General features: G+C 35.3%; 1 protein-coding gene across 1 annotated transcript; it reads right to left on the bottom strand.

The window, feature by feature from the left end:
• Nucleotides 1-338: 338 nt before the first annotated feature.
• LOC121739875 (segmentation polarity homeobox protein engrailed-like) lies at nt 339-11,580 on the bottom strand. Its single transcript, XM_042132468.1, has 3 exons — nt 10,646-11,580; nt 1,346-1,437; nt 339-847 (listed from the first exon to the last, which is right to left on the bottom strand). The coding sequence occupies exons 1-3, from the start codon at nt 11,379-11,381 to the stop codon at nt 617-619; spliced, it is 1,059 nt and encodes a 352-aa protein (XP_041988402.1). The 5' UTR covers nt 11,382-11,580; the 3' UTR covers nt 339-616.
• Nucleotides 11,581-16,822: the final 5,242 nt, after the last annotated feature.

Genomic DNA, 16,822 nt, shown 5'->3' with positions numbered 1-16,822 from the left:
GGACGAGCCCTTTTGACGAATTTCGTTTCAATTTAAAATAAAATTAAAGTAACTTTTGTAACAAACAAAAAATAAAGCCTCCGAAAGTCTTATTAGGCTTTTCTATCACATTCTACTTGCTCTCGTAAGATAATGAAAACATTGCCACTACAGTATCTACAAAATACTTTGAATTGGTTAATACATCGCATCGTAACAGAAAATGTCGAATAGCAACATACGACAAAATACAAAATGATATCATCTATAAAAAATAAATATTACTCTATCTATATATTTACAAAACAGGAACCATCTTTACTAAAATTAATTAATACGAAGATCTACACCTAAATCTGTTTACTCTATTTATCCCGTTAGGGGTCTACAAAATGCAGTGGCCTCGTATAAGGCCTAATTTGGTAAACTTACGTTAAATTGTTAAAGCAGAGTTCTACATGGCCTCAAAATCGCCCTTTTTAGAAATTGTAAGATTGAAAAGCTTGTATTGTGCACTTTATGAAATAGCTTGACTAAAAATTGACGTATCTATTCACTTTTTGCAAGAAAAATACGAATTGATACCAGACTCCAGACTTCAGAGTCAGGCATCTTATAAGTAATTTTTGTAACGTTTTTACGTGACGCTAATTTCCTCTTCGTCGTCGCTCTCCGTTATTGTGCTGTGATTGTAGAGGCCCTGGGCCATTAGCTGCAAGGCCAGGGGATTCCTCTGGCCTGTGGCCTTCTTGATCTTGGCGCGTTTGTTCTGGAACCAGATCTTGATCTGGGCCTCGGCCAGGCCCAGCTCCGCCGCCAGCGCCTGCCGCCGCCGCTCCGTCAGGTACCGGTTCTCAGCGAACTCGTGCTGCGAATAAAGAGTACTCGTTAGTATTGAGACCTTTGATGAGGTAACTACAGTCTACTTTTTCTGACAAAATTACAGTTCTTTCATTCAGGCCACGACGGCTTTACATAGAGCCCCTTTTTCCCAACAAGTCATCATAAACTAATAATATGCCTTCTACACGGTCTAATTGAATTGGAGTATTGGTCAAGGTAGAGCCGCATGAAATTTTTCTTTTTTAAGTGTACAAAGTACAAGGCGCACAGAGTACATTTTAGATAGGTACAATGTTTTAACGTTAAAATTGATTTAATAGATTGAACTGTAGCAATAACTAAGTACAGATATTGAATTTTACAATAGTAATTGAAGTAAGACTCCCCGACAGTAATAAATATCTGCTAACCACCTTATCCACTCCCGTTACAACTGCCCATTCGTTTACGTCGATTGCCGTGTAAGTGGTGGTAAATGGTGTAAGTGAAAATGATGTAAGTGGTGTAAATGATCAACAATTACCTTTAGTCTGGCGAGCTGGGCGGCGCTGAAAGCCGTTCTCGGTCTCTTCTCTTCTGTGCTCGTTTTCTTTTTCATTCTCCTGCTTCTTGGACCTATGGACAAATGAAAATGAATTTAGATTTAATTGCAAAAAATAGCCCACCCGCCGTTAAGAATGAATTCGCAAGTAAAAAAGTATTAATTAAAAAAGTAAAACTTTACAATGAAATACCTATTTAGCTTATCATGGCAGTCTTAATTAAAAATCGCATGCCAAACTTAGTAGATTCATAAAATGAATGATATAAAACTCGTAATTACAGTAGTTATATAAAATAATATAAAATTTATATAAATATAAAAATCATCGTAAATGACAGGACGAATTACGTTAATTTATTTGTTAGCTTTCGTAATAAAACCGAGTACCTCCTTATTCGACAACAGAATTGAATTATTCCAAGTAATTAATTTTTAAACATCAATTAAAGTTAATTAATAACACCCTATGGCCCCACTTAATTATACATTCATGAGGACCCCTTTTTGGGTCAAAAGGGGGACTATCTTTTTAATTTATAGTGACAATTTTAAGAAAGGAATGCTACCTCCATCTGCGCAGTAAAAGGTCGTTTTTGATGAAACTTCCGTAACAATTATTTAGTTTTAAATTAGAATACCGTAGTGTTATAACACCTGAGAAGGAGCTGTTAAAATGACCGATCACTAGCTATTTGTAATAATTGTAGTTAGAGCTAGTCACGGCGCGTAAAAAAGCAAAACAAATTACGTTTTTGTGCAGCTCCGACTTATATTTATAAGTTGCCTGCTCAATATTTCATGTTCCCACCTACCACCTTCGTAGTCATATTTTAATAGTAGTAACAAATAGCCGTTTCTTATCACCTCGCGAATGTGTTAATATAAATGGTGTATGTGAACGTAAATTCGTGTATCTGCGCGGCGAGATCTGCAGTTTAGCGTGCGACTGTACGCCATAAATCTACCCAGGAAACCCCTATCAGCGCAAAAACGCCGGCCGTAAACACTTTACCACCTTCCTGTACCCGTTACCGATATAATGAATGCTAGAAAAGTATATGCTTGAATAGATAGAGAAAAACCTGTAAGGTGCTATTATTGTAGGAAACACGCAGTTCTGTTTAACTGCTGTATAATTTTGGTCGCTAACTACTTCTTTAAAACATGTGTCTAAAGCCAGTTCATTTGAATATAGGCAAAAAGTGTACTGCAAAAATGTATAGCTGTCTTTTATATTGCTATTGGCTATTGCAGAGTTTTCGCAGCTTTATAGCGTAGTTCAATTTGTTGGATAGCATTCAAAATTGTTACGGACCCATCTTTAGAGAATACTAAGTTTTATTGCCTTAAGAATAGAACAGGAAATGGCGTATGCACAAATCTTTTTGAGTTTGAAAAATGGAGCGAACGCTCGCTCGGAGCGAGCTGAAAACGATTTTAATTCACCGGGGTAGGGTTCGTTTTCGTTCGACCGCAGCGCACAATTTCAAAGTCGTTTATCACCCGATAAAAACAGCCAGTTACTTTTTTATTCGGGTTTTTAATTAAACAAACTCCAGCTGAAATAGAGGATTTTCCGTAACGAGGCGTAATGTTTCAGGTTTCTGAACGTATTCGAAAAATATTGCCTCGCTTTTTAAACTTTTAACGTGTACTTCTTTTTGTGCAGACCGCTGGCCCCGGCCGAAGCAATTTTGTCGTAAATAAGATTTAACTGCACCCGAAGGTGGCAGATAGGTATGTAGGTACTCTGGAGTGAATACTGTGCATTATATCAAACAGACCAATTTCACCGCCAAAACATTAATAAACCTCTTTTGTCTTCCATTATAATAGTGCTGCCGTTTTGGCACCAGTCTCCCTTTTTACTTTACCCAGACTTTCGAGTGGACGACAAACGTGGCTCGAATTAGGTATGTATTAATTCTTAATTGCATATTATAAAATCATTCGTTTTTCTCGTCTGTACTTTTAAGGACATCTCATAATATGGATGTGTGTCCTTAATAGTTAAAGTTAACAAATTAACAGAGACGTTAGAGGCTTAATCGGTGACAAACAGTTAAAGTTACCGCGTTAGCATACCGCCGTCCCCTGCCGGGGTGAAGGGGGATAGGGGGATAGACATTTGTTTTAGCAAATTAACTTCATTTAATTCAGGGGTGGGTTTTTTCTAATTACATTTGAAGAATTAATAGACATTAGGGTGTTAACCGACTAGGTTTTATGGCACCTCGTAAGTAATAGGTCTATTTCATTTTAATGATTTTTTTTTACATTTTATTATAATATGACTTTTATTTATTTACATATATTTTGAGAAATAAAGTAAATCAGTTTCTGAACAAAATATTTAAAATGATTATTAATAATACTATAATAATTATTATATGAAAATCGTACACTCATGTTATCCATGCTAGGTTGAGTTAAAAAGTGGTATCCTGCGCACTTCCCTTCCCTTGTAATTATACAAGGGATCTATCTAGAAGCGACTACATATCGGTAGCAGTAATTTTGCCACAAAAAATCCGCACCCACAGCTATGCGGCGCAATAACATCGAATTTATGAAACCTTTAGCGGTAAATAATAAATCAGCCCGCAAAAAACACCTAAACTGTTGAAATCAAGTTATTAGCGGATTCCATGTGGCAAAAACGGCCTTTAGCTTGGTGGCCGATTCTCGGTAGATAGGGCTGTGCTATATCGATAATGTTGTATCGATGAACTATATCGATAAATGACGAAGATAATGTCTTTAATACGATGAATTTGATGTATTAGGTGTAGGTACATTTGATTCAATAAACTTTGATTCTGTTGCCACTGTGACGTCATACAACTGTGAATTAACATTGTCAACTGTAACATTTCGCCATGAGAATTAACGATAATTTAAACGTTTTCTAACGTCCGGAGGATTAGATTCCTCGAGCGTTAGTCGTTACTAATAACATGTTTTTGTCTCATTATTGTTGTAAATTATGTATATGCAAGATAAACAATAGTCATATCACAGTCTATGGAACTTAGTCATATTATATCGCATGTTACCGTATATAGGTTATAGCCAATACACGACTATTAGAAACTCTTTAAAATGTGTAAGATTGAGTAATACACGCTATTCAAATAAGACATCGGCGGAGTATATTAAGTAGTAAAAAATTTTAATATAAATATATTCTTGACCTACAAACGGGAATGTAATCAGTATGAAATCGAAAGTATTATAAATAACATTCGACCATTATAAGTGCACGGTAAAATACTCGGCGCATACGTGAATAAAAAATCCAGTTATAAATTAGTCAGCAAACTATTCGAGTTTCGCGTTATGTTTCTAGTTAATTATCGACAAGGAATGTATTATTCGAATTCTATTCAAATCACCGCAACCATAACGGGCCGACGAAGGAAACAGATATTTTAGCATAATTATTTAATTACATCTATTAAGTTACAGAACATTGTATTCAACGTACTAATGTTTTTATAGGATGATTGAGGTCTTATTTGAAAAGTTCCATCTTGTCATAATATTCAAAAGTATTAAACAATAATCTACACGATTTATAAAATAAAATAAATTATTATGTCTATCATCGATCGCCTGCTATATTGAATATTGATTTAGGAACTTAAAATATTATCGATACGTTTTCAATGTAATCGAAGCACATCACTAAATTTCTTTACACTCTGAATTGGCAGTAGCGAGAAATGAGTGCACTAACAATTAGTGCACTCATTACAAAACGAATCGGCCTGTACTAACGAGAAAAGTCTAACTCTTGACTCTAGCTTTTATTCACGGGTTCTTTACCACTTCTGTCACAGGTAGTAATATCACAGATTAGTAAATAGTTACTATGCAAATATTAATTTAGAACATTAAGCAGGAAGCCTTTATGATTTTTGCATATTAATTTCATACAAATATGCAAAAATCATAAAGGCTTCCTCGGGACTGCAGATCGAATGCGGTCAAAGTGATGGCAGGCAGATTTGGCTGACACTGCAGCACACATGCGGGAAAAATACACTTGTCAGGTCAGTTCGGCCTGCGATTAGTCCGGCTGGATTCGATCGGCCTTCTCGTATAGTCTGTCAAGAAAGTGAAGAAATTAAAAAGTGGCAACATCGTAGTGTCATCCTTTCAAATCAATCCAAGAAAAAAAGGGATGACACAACGATGTTGTCACTTTTTAATTTCTTCACTTTCTTGACGGACTATAAGGGGGCTTAACACTCCGTCATTGCTTATCTTTATTAAACACTTAGTAAATTGTTATTATGGAGTTTTATTTTTGTTAAAAAGAAAGATAAAATAGGATCTGAATGAAGTAGACTAAAATTACTACTAGGCCTAGACCACACACGTACATTTTGTGAATCATATCTCCCTAATTATTCACCCCAATACCTACTAGTTTTGCTTCTCTCTCCCTCACCCTGTGTCAGGTGAGACAAGAACAGTTGTCGCTCGTTCAAGTTTACGCGTAACCAAAAGGCTACTTTCGTTTAAGTTGACATGTTTTACCGGCCTAATCGTGGGTGACCAACATTTGAGATTATCGAGGAAATGTTCTTTAGATTACCTACATTATGGTGATAACTGATAACATATTTTATTGGATTTGAAGGCTTTATAGATTTTTAATACAATGTTGCCATGTTCGTTGCACCGAAATCGTTTATTGTCCAGGAACCGTACATTTTTTGGTATAAAAGCTATCTTCGCGAGACTTAAAATATCTCGGATCCAAATTTTTTTATTAAAATGGATTTAGCTGATTTAGTAATAAGATATTTTATGCGTGATAAGGTAACGGAACTTTAGGTTGTCTAATATAATTTAATACTTAATAAAATGTATTTACGAGTTATATTGGTAACTAGTGACAAAGGTTTATTGACTAATAAAAGCAATAATGTTAATGTAATTAAAGGACCAGTCCTGATCTAAGATGATGGTGACCACGTTGAACGTAATGAGCGGAACACCTGGTCCTAAATCAGGACGTTATCGACCCACTACAAGATCTCAATCGCACAAATCGATTTATCGTTAATGGGACGAATTAGCTGTTAGAGACTAAAGTCACACTCATATTATCAAATAAAGAGTTATTTGATAATATGAGTGTGATGTAAAGTACCTAGTTTAAGCAAAAAAAAGAAAAAAACTACAATTCAATTTAGAACTTGGTAAAAAATATACGTAGATTCCAATAATATCTAGTTAACTAAAGTTAACTAAACTAAAAAGATTTTTTCAGGCAGCAGGATTACCAATTACCATTTACCACGCTACTATAATTACTAATGCAAAAACACGTCTGTCTGTCTGCCACCTTTTCACACTTCACCTCTGTACCATAATCAAACAATTTTAGAGCAACAATGTTGCAGGCATTAACTACTAAATAGTTGTTGAAAATATTTTAAAGACAATAGACGTTTGAACACAGCTGACAGTAAAATTTCCATTCAGTTATTGATTAATTATGTAGAAGGTACACGCCGTTAAAACAGTATTGATGATAATAAAGCAATAGAGAAGTCGTTCAACTCGCGGACATGGTAAAAGGAGTGCCGCCATTATACAAGATGGCCGACTAGTGCAAAAACTGCACGAAATAATTGCAACTAAATTATTTCATTACCTGTCGTTTAGATGCCATTCTATTTCGTATAAAACAAGCTTCAATCATTTTTATATCTTAATAACGTGTAATTAAGTGTTGAATTCGTGTAGCCGTTCTAGTATTAATGCATATTGCATACGAATAGCGATTAAGTTTATGTCGAGTTATCAGGAATGGATTTTTTTATAAACGCATTTAAAATTAAATCGTCCAAGTGCGAGTCGGACTCGCGCACGAAGGGTTCCGCACCGTTATAGAGCGAAAATAAGGAAAAAATGTGTTTTTTGTATGGCAGTCCCCCTTAATTATTTATTTTATTTTAATATTTAATATTAAAGTGCACATATAATTGAGGATTTTGTGAAAATTTCAAGTGTCCATATGTTGCCATTATGGATTACGAGCCAAAAAGACCAAAAAAATAACGTTTGTTGTATGGGAGCCCCTCGTAAATATTAAAAATATAGCACCAGAAATACATAATCTGTGAAAAGTTTAAAAAGAGTTACAGCCTGGAGACAGACAGACAGACGGACAGACATCGAAGTCTCAGTAATAGGGTCCTGTTTTTACCCTTTGGGTACGGAACCCTAAAAAGGAAGGTGATTCTCGGAGGAAGTTTTTTCGCTGAAACAAACAATATTTTAATTTGCCCTATTTTTATTTAATATGGTCCAATAACAAAACCACAGACAAATCAATATGACTAGTATATTGATGTAAATAATTAATATTCCCCTCCATAATAGTTATCGCGCGGAAAAAAATACGAGTTTTATAATAACGGGCACACAAACAACGCAATTATGACCGCTGATAATGCCTTATTGAATTAAGTAATTACTGCTGTAATGGTAGTACCTACTAACTAGATAATTCTCGTCATTACAAGTAAAACATAAACATTAGCCGCTGCTATAGTTTATATAAAAACACTGACGTATACAATAGTGAATAGAGTCCTATAAGTTAGTAATTACATGACTGCGCTAGGAAGGTGAAGAACTGGTGATAACAGGACGTAACAGGATGTAACAAAACCAAGTGAAAATACTTTAGGGTGTGTATGTGTCCCTTATATAGAGTTCGCTGTGAAAGTAGCAGCGCCTGAGCGTCATGAATGTTCCCTTACAAAAGTAAAGAAACGTTACTCTTTCAGTGCTACTACTTTCACAGCGAACTTAATATAGGGTTCCCATACACACCCTAAAGTACTAATAACTCGATCGTGGAAAAACCAGACACAATAGCTTATCAGCTTATCTATTGTTATCGCGGTCGCCGGTGACCGCTTGGGGCTTGTGGCATATAACGTTACATCTTGTATATTATAAATATTGTATGTATAATATTTCTTTAGCACAATTATTATCCAATTTGTTTGCAATCAGTAGACTTGGCCTAATCGTGAGTATGGCGAATTTAGCATTTTATTTTCTATATTTTACTCGGCGAAACATGGCGGTAGCGCTCATTGACTCCCTGTCAAAAACTTGTCATTTTCTATATAAACCGCGATTGTCAATAGACTAACGGCCGTTCCCAATATTTGATCTATCTCTGGTTTTGCCCTACTAGAGATAGGAATAGCTCACATTAGACATTAGAGACATATATTTTATGTCAATTGTGAGCTATTCCTATCTCTAGTAGGGCAAAACCAGAGATAGATCAAATATTGGGAATGGCCATAAGAACATCTGATACTTCATTGTCAATCGCGGTTTATATAGAAAATGACAAGTTTTTGACAGGGAGTTAATGACCGCTACCGCCATGTTTCACAGTACAGTATTATCTTTTTCTTGTCGACTTAATGTCATTTTCATACTATGGGATTTTTAAGAAAAAGTAAAAAAATGTGTTAATATTAGATTGAATAGGTAAAAACAAAAAAGCTTGTAATTGGTGTGACTGTAACATGAGCTTAGCAAACAAAGCTCTGTCGATGGTCATGCTGATTGCTGTCTGTGGGTTTTTTTACTTGTCACGCAATGACAGCTGTCAATGGAGGCGCGAAACGCCGTGTGCGTTGACAGTTGACACTTGACAGCTCGCAAACTACGCCCCACTCTTTTATTATTATAGGCATATTTCAATGCCAGACATAAAATTTAAGTAATTTTCTAGGCATAACTAACAATATTATTATTGCTTAGTTACAAGCTACATTTTTTCGATGCAGCTGCATGTCGTGTGGACTGTGGTCGATGCCTAAAGCTAAGGGGTTGTTTGCACTAGCTCAAATCTACCTAAGTAAAAATTGCAATAGCATTTATTTCATACTATTAGCGAGACAATATTGTAATTGGTATCAAGTAACGCCTGCATTCCACGATTTTGTATGTTGGGGGTTTTAGTTTTTCAAAGAGTTTTGTCTATTATTATTCCAATAAGAAAAATTACCTATTCTAATTTGGCTATGAACAAGAAAAGTAGGTTTTTCATTTCAATAAAATTTCAATAAAAAAGTCAACCAGTAATGTAAAAGTATATCTGCACCCTTAGACAAAACGAAATTCGTTATCAAAATGTATGCGGTTTGACATAAGTCATCGATAAATGACATTTCGCTTTCGAAGCCTAAAGTCAAATCCCATACATTTTGATAACGAATTTCGTCATCGTTTTTAACGAAAGGGACTTTGGCTACAGCCTACAGCCCCTGGTTTCTTTGAAATGAAAATTTTAATTGTCTGGTCTTATATGAAAGTACTCACTTTCATATAAGACCACAAAAGACCACTCGGTCTTTTCCCCTAATTTCACTTTTGAAAACTTTTAAAACAATTATTTAACTTTCTTCATCAGTTTAACTTATTTAACACTATAAAAATTGAGTGTTATATTTTTTATCGTCTCAGGCGATATAAAATTTATATTAAGCAATATATAAATTATTGCAAATTTAGATATTCTTAAGCCAAAAAAGACAAATGAATATTAATGTGATGATGATGATTATAAACTTGATATTATAATGTTGATAAGTTTTGTCTAATAAGCCTAAAGTAACATTTTAATTGTTACTTAATAACACTATCCTTCTTTGAGTACTCAATACATACAATACGAATTCTATGGTAAGATAGAGTCATTGTATATTTCGTAACACATATATTATGAGTGGCGTCGTGTATAATTTGTATATTTTAGCGGGTCTTGTATGTAATTACTATTGTCGACCGACCTGTTCCATTCAAGTGTTCCGACGGGCGCCGCGCCGCTCGACTCTACAATTCACACTCTACATATTTTATATGCCTTTGTATATTAGACTCTGCACTTGTTGTCTTCTTGCTCTATTAATATGTTAGAATAGCTTATATTAACAATAACAATAACAGAATGGTGTTGATTGTTAATTCTATAAAATTTAAAAATACAGCAATCAATTACGTATCAAGTCTCTACATTCATGCATTCATAATAATATTGTACGGAACTGTTGAGTTAAAAAATGTATTAATGTAATAAGTAAGAACAGAATAAAGAAATACCTCATTTTTGGAAGTGGGTTATGAATTTGAATAAATGTAAACCATACCATAATAAACAAATTCAAAACCTTTCAACGTATGAATACTAACTAGAGAACAAACATTACAAACTGAATAACCACTAACCTGAACTAGGCCTGTCGCTATATCTGGTGCAGTAGACCCAGGCCGGCCACAGCGTGGAGTTTCCGGTGTTGGTGTCCGTGCTGCCGCAGGTGGACACCGCCCCGCTCGACGTGGACGACACCATGGAGCTCGCCGAGTCCGGCCTCTTCTGCGGCTCCACAATCTTTGGTTCCTTCTGTTGAATCTGCTCGCCGATGTTGGAGATCGTCTGCCTCAACCCTCCGAGCGGCGGCAGGGGATCGGTAGGCTCCTTCGATTTTATGTAATCGAAGTTGTATTTGGAATAATCTTTAGATAGGTCGTACGGTTTGTACAGAATGCTGTGGCTCGGGCCGACGGGCTTCGGTCCTTCTATTTTGCTCGTCTTCCGTATCGCGTTCAAGCCGAACTCGGGATGGAGGATGTTGCTGATCGAGAACGCTATGGGCGCGGACGGCTGCTGCCGGTTTCTCTTGTCCGGCTCGAATTGGATGACCGGCTTGATGTCTGGCGTCTCCGGTCGGTAGTAGCTCTGGTAGTCCATCTCCTGGGCGGGACTAGGCGGGGGGGAGTTCGGTTGGACCTTGACTATGGTCATGTTGGGGGACCTGTCGTACCTCGGCTCGATGGTGGTGCAGGTGTACTGGCTAGGGCAGTAGCTGATGCCAGTGGTGCTCTGGTGCGGCGCCGGCACCCGCCCCGCCACCGGCCCGGGGCTGGTTGCCTGGTTCGGGCTGCATCTGTCCTCGAAGGCCATCTCGAATGTTCACACGACACAGACGTAGGAGTCCACACGATTATGCGTATCCCTCGAGTCGAAGTATCAGATACGAGTGTAGCATTAATATTGATAGGGCATGATTTCTTAATTCGAAATTCGAGCGCGTGATAGACAGCCGCTGTCAGATTGAAACGTCAAATCGAGTTTGACAGCGGCGCGGGACTGCGCTCACGGCGACGGCGGGTGAGCGACTGCGCCCCACGCGAGCTCCGCGAGACACGCCCAAGAACAAATAAGGTCCCTTCCCTTCCCCAGCTGTTGTAGGCGTAAACCGCTTTTCATTGCTCTACTACGCCATCGAGCGTCTTCCATCTCTTTCCCCCGACGTCGTTTCGCCTACGTTAGAGGAGAGTGGTCGAGAACAATTGATTTAACCTGATTGTGTATTTAGTAGGCTTGGTAGAGATTTGTAATTCAGTTGTAAATTACTATGGCTCTTTCGCGCGCTCGTAATGTATCAATAATACCGCGGACGTTTTTGAACGCACAATAGAATTTCAATTTCGATTTGACAGATATATTTTGATATGTCCGCCATTTTGAATAATTGAATAATATTTTGATATTTTTTTAACTATGTAGCATGTAATTAAGCTGTCTGTTGCGAGCGATTTAATAACGCTTAGAGGTGTTTTCGAACAATGGCTATTTTAACATTAAAATGTAGTTTGTGATTAATTGTTACACCTTATTTCATTATTTTTATGTTTTCTCTCGTAAAAATTTATGCAAGTTGTAAATTACTTTAGTAATTTCTACTGCTTTTATTTTATGTAGAGCACTTATTAAATTGTTTATTGTTTTCAGAAAAGGCTTAAATGATTGTGAGTTGTGACATTGAAATATGATTTATTAAATTACGTTTCGCATGGCTAGGCAGATAATAAACTTGTTTAATTTTAGTTGCTTTGGCATTTACTTTTTCAGTATTTTAGTCAATATACTCTACCACCTCAGGAATAGTAGGCAAGTATAAACATAATTGATGAGAAGATTAAGAACTTATTTTATTTTATTTTAGATGACGCCTGCAACTCCTCTCGGAAACCGTACTTTTTTTAGTTAAAAAGACATTTGCATTTTCGCATTTATAATGTTAGTATGGATATGGATATACAGTACTTAGGTATGCATAAATAGTTCATACCATATAGGGTATGTTATTCGAATATTCGAATATTCATTTTATTCGAATATTCGTTGATTTTATTATTCGAATATTCGCCAAATTATTTTTCGAATAATTCGAATACTAAAAATATTTTTTATTTTTGTTTAAAATGCTATTAAACATAAAATTTATATGGAATAAGAACATAGTTAAGTTTATTTTAGAAAAATAATATTATTTATGAATATTCTACATCTTTAATGATATATACAAATCTGTTTTTAGTCTAACAAATGAGTATACGACCATTCATCATCGCCGTTGACCATGTTTAGACGTTATTTTACCTAAAGACATGCAAATGAAGATTGATATAAACTCCCTTCAGTCATAATATCATTCAGTATTACGCCATAAGGGTGTATATAAAACAAACTCGTTTTATAAGAAGGTAATAGATGTAAGTGCATTGCAATGTTGAGAGTTTTAAAATATGTAGTTAAATAAAAACTTCTGGCTTAAAGCTCACGATATGTGATCTATGATTCGACAAGTTGATAAAAATTTGCTTTTCAATAGCTTTACCGCAGCAGTCCTCGACTGATAATTGAAACAGTTAGTACAGTATCAAAAAATGTCGATGGCTCCTTAATGAGTAATTCTCCGAGGCTCCTCAAAATGTGGTCACACGCTCTTTACTACTACCCTAATAGACAAGCCTTAGGACCAAACACACGTTATTCCTCATTTATTTAAGTATCTGATTTCAATAAAAAACATCTATAATTATTTATAGTTTTTGTTTAATGGTTAATTCAATATCGAAATCGGGGGCAAAATCGGTGTACTCCGCGTGTCAGACTCTGTTTGCGCTTACGGAAAGCTTTAATAACTTTTGTATTATATTCATTAGCATAGAGTATGATACATCAAAATAATGTAGATTAACTGGGCTACCTAATTCCTAAAATAAAATAATGTTATACCTTAAGTTAAAAAAGTTAATAGGCATAACGTCTGTGTCACACGATTTTGCTAGTTTCACGAGCGCGACGCCGTTCCGACGTTCCAAACGCGACGATTTGTGGTTACACGTTTTAGCTGCACCAACGTTCAGTGTCTTTCCAGCATCAGTACAGGGGACTCAAACCCTCGTTGCTTCAAAACAAAGAAAATATAAGATAAGATATTCCTTAAAAATTATGTGGTCGCTGTAGTCACGTAACTTTTGCGAGCATGTTTTGAATAATAATAATTTATAATTATGACACTCATATCAAATTAAGGAATAAAGTATATGATCGAGATTATTTCCTAGTACTTTGTTTGTTTATTTACCTATTACTTTAATCATGGCACAATTTTCGTGGATTTTCACCAATGAAAGTTACCTAGTGACCTACGAAAGCTACGTAGGCTGTTTTGTACACCATTTACCTATGTGAATTGGCTATAGTATAGTATTTCCAGCTATGGTTTTGGTACCCAGAACGAATTTTTCACTCTACAAGCTTTTTTTGAAAAACAAAACATATGTGGCTTTATACATCAATCTACCTTCTGATCTTTTCCCCAAATATCGAATCTGCTTCTAATCTAGTGGATTTACCTGAATATCAGTATTTTACATGACCAACTGATATTACATCCTCAATCCGAATGCAATGCGATACGATACTCAGACGAGGGCGAGCGAAGCGAGCCCTCGTATTTATCCCACAAACTGAATCGAAGAAAATATTATGATCTTGAGTCCTAAATCTCCATATTTAGTTGAAAACCCCCTTAAATGACCTCCTGAATCACTTAAACTTCACGAACTTCAAATAAAATCACCTGAACCTCGAAAAAATCACAGCATTTCAGGACCGGTTACTTGACAGATTAAGCAACAAATTGAAGCTCCATGCTCTTTAGTATCGTCGATCTTAATAAAAACTGATTAAATAAATAATAATATATTTTATTTTTTAAGGAAAAAAAGATTTCAATCCATATTTTGTTCCTAGAAAATTCAATCGTAACTTTCGTGGAGTTTGTCGCAACTTTCGTGGGGACCGAAATTTCAAATTTGATTATCTCAATAGTTTATGGACCGATTTACATGCCTTTAAGATCGTATTTATTACCTTTAGAGCACCTTAAAGGTATTTGCATTTATTTAAAGATAACTCGAAAATAAAAAATTCCCACGAAAGTGACGCGGAGAATCATTTTTGAAGAATCACTCTAATATTATCATGTTATTGGTGTTACCAAACTTCAAGTTACTAAAGCTTTAGGATTGTTTCACCCTCCCCCAGGGCTTCGTTGCAATTTTTTTCTTGGTTGTGGTGTTTGTTTTCTAGCGGCCCTTTTTTATAATTTCGAACCACGTTGACACAAATGAAGCCAACTAGGTGAACGTAGATCGAAAATATAAAAAGAGACGGGTGAGCTGGCTTAGTATTAAGGAATAGATATCATAACGTCGAATATAATATTATTATTAAATCTCAACTGCTTAAGAGTTAAGAGTTAAGGCTAAGCATAATCACATGAGAAAAGTAAAAAGTGCTACGATCCAAAACGGTTTACACTTTACAGCCTTTCTTTTATTGCCCAGCTGTAACCTTAAAATATACATTTTTAAAGTGTTTAACAATAAAAACTAACTATGTAAGTTTTTTACACAGATTTATGTTGATAAAAGTAAAAATAAGAATTGCTCACTTCATATTATTAACAAAATAGGTTGTACATGGTTGTAGGAAGCTTCTTGTTACTTTTCGAAGGAGTTTTCAGCATTTTTCAAAATTTTTGAATTATTCGAATAATATTCGAATTATTCAAAAACTTTTGTAAAATATTCGAATAATTCGAATAGTAAATTTGTGGAATAATAACATTCCCTAATACCACAAATATCAATCGCCATAATAGAGTTCCCTAGGGCAATATAAATTGTATGCCGTATTGTACGATGTGCCTACTGTATAATACTGTTACTTGTAAGCTATTTTAGAAAATGAAGAGTTCTAAAATATAATCATTTATTAAATTTGTTATGGAGTATGCCTATTTTAGTCGAAATTTTCTACCTAATTTAATAATTGTTCATGTATGGTTCCTGGATTTAAGAGTGAAATTTAATCCTTAGTCTATGATATACCTATATAGGTATCTGATTAAAACTACATTTTGTTCTGTAGAATGTGATTTGTAGAGCTATGGCCCACTTACAATTTTACTGTCTGAATTTTTGTCTGTTAGATTACACTATCAAAATCGTCTGGTTTATTCAGAAACTAATAGTCTCTGAATTAACCAGCCAGTTGCCACTAGTCTCTGAAATATAGTTTCTACTTAGAAGTCTCCTCTAACTTACTATCATCTCGTCAACCAGACGATTTTAGTAAAATTGTTACAGATCTCTAAGGCAGATCAAATAAAGCAAGCTATGCTGTATGCAGCGGTTATAATTTACCCATAATAAAATTATAAAATGTTATATTCTTCCATACAAAATACATAATGTTTTGCCTATCTTTATTCTACGTTCACAGACCCCCTACGTTACCCTACGTTCACAGGTCCGGCACACACTTAGCCAATTCTATTATTTTTAATCATCATAGATATTTATATTATATTATGCATGTACACAAAATTAAGGCAACGTAAAGTGTTGGTCGTGTCATAGTAATGAGGCGATTCTCTGCATCTATGGACGCTTCACAGTTCACACCACGTCAGTCTGGCCCCGTGCTAAGTACCTGAAGGACTTGTGTTACGCTTACGGGTACCAGACAACAGAAATATATTTAATACTTTTATACTATACATATATTTAAGATTTTTATTATATCATACACATATTTAATACACATCCAAGACCCAGGAACTTTTTGAAAAACTTGTTGTTCCGTCGGCGGGATTCGAACCCGCGACCCCCAGCTTGAGCTACCAACAGCCCACCAACTGAGCCACGGAGGTCGTCAATGTATGATCATGTGGATTATAATATTAACATAGTATTATCTTAGGACCTCAAGAAATAATTACGATACAAGTTTGAAATATTCATACACACTATCTTCATTTATCCCGCTAAGTTAGGTGTTCGGAAATATTGAGAATCCAATAAGTGAGAATTAAGATGCATATTAATATAATAAAATATATTATGTTGCGACTACGTTGTGTAATATGTATAAGAAACACAGAAGAAGGCGCATTGCATATTTAATTTCAATCAATATTGGTTTTGATAAAAATAAAAGAACAAAACATTTTTGTATGGAACCCGTACCCAAGCTGTAGCACA

The sequence above is a fragment of the Aricia agestis genome, chromosome 2 (genome assembly GCF_905147365.1).
Source record: "Aricia agestis chromosome 2, ilAriAges1.1, whole genome shotgun sequence".
Lineage (NCBI taxonomy): Eukaryota > Metazoa > Arthropoda > Insecta > Lepidoptera > Lycaenidae > Aricia > Aricia agestis.
Note: the sequence above shows the minus strand (reverse complement) of the source record. Positions and strands in the feature narration are given on the sequence as shown.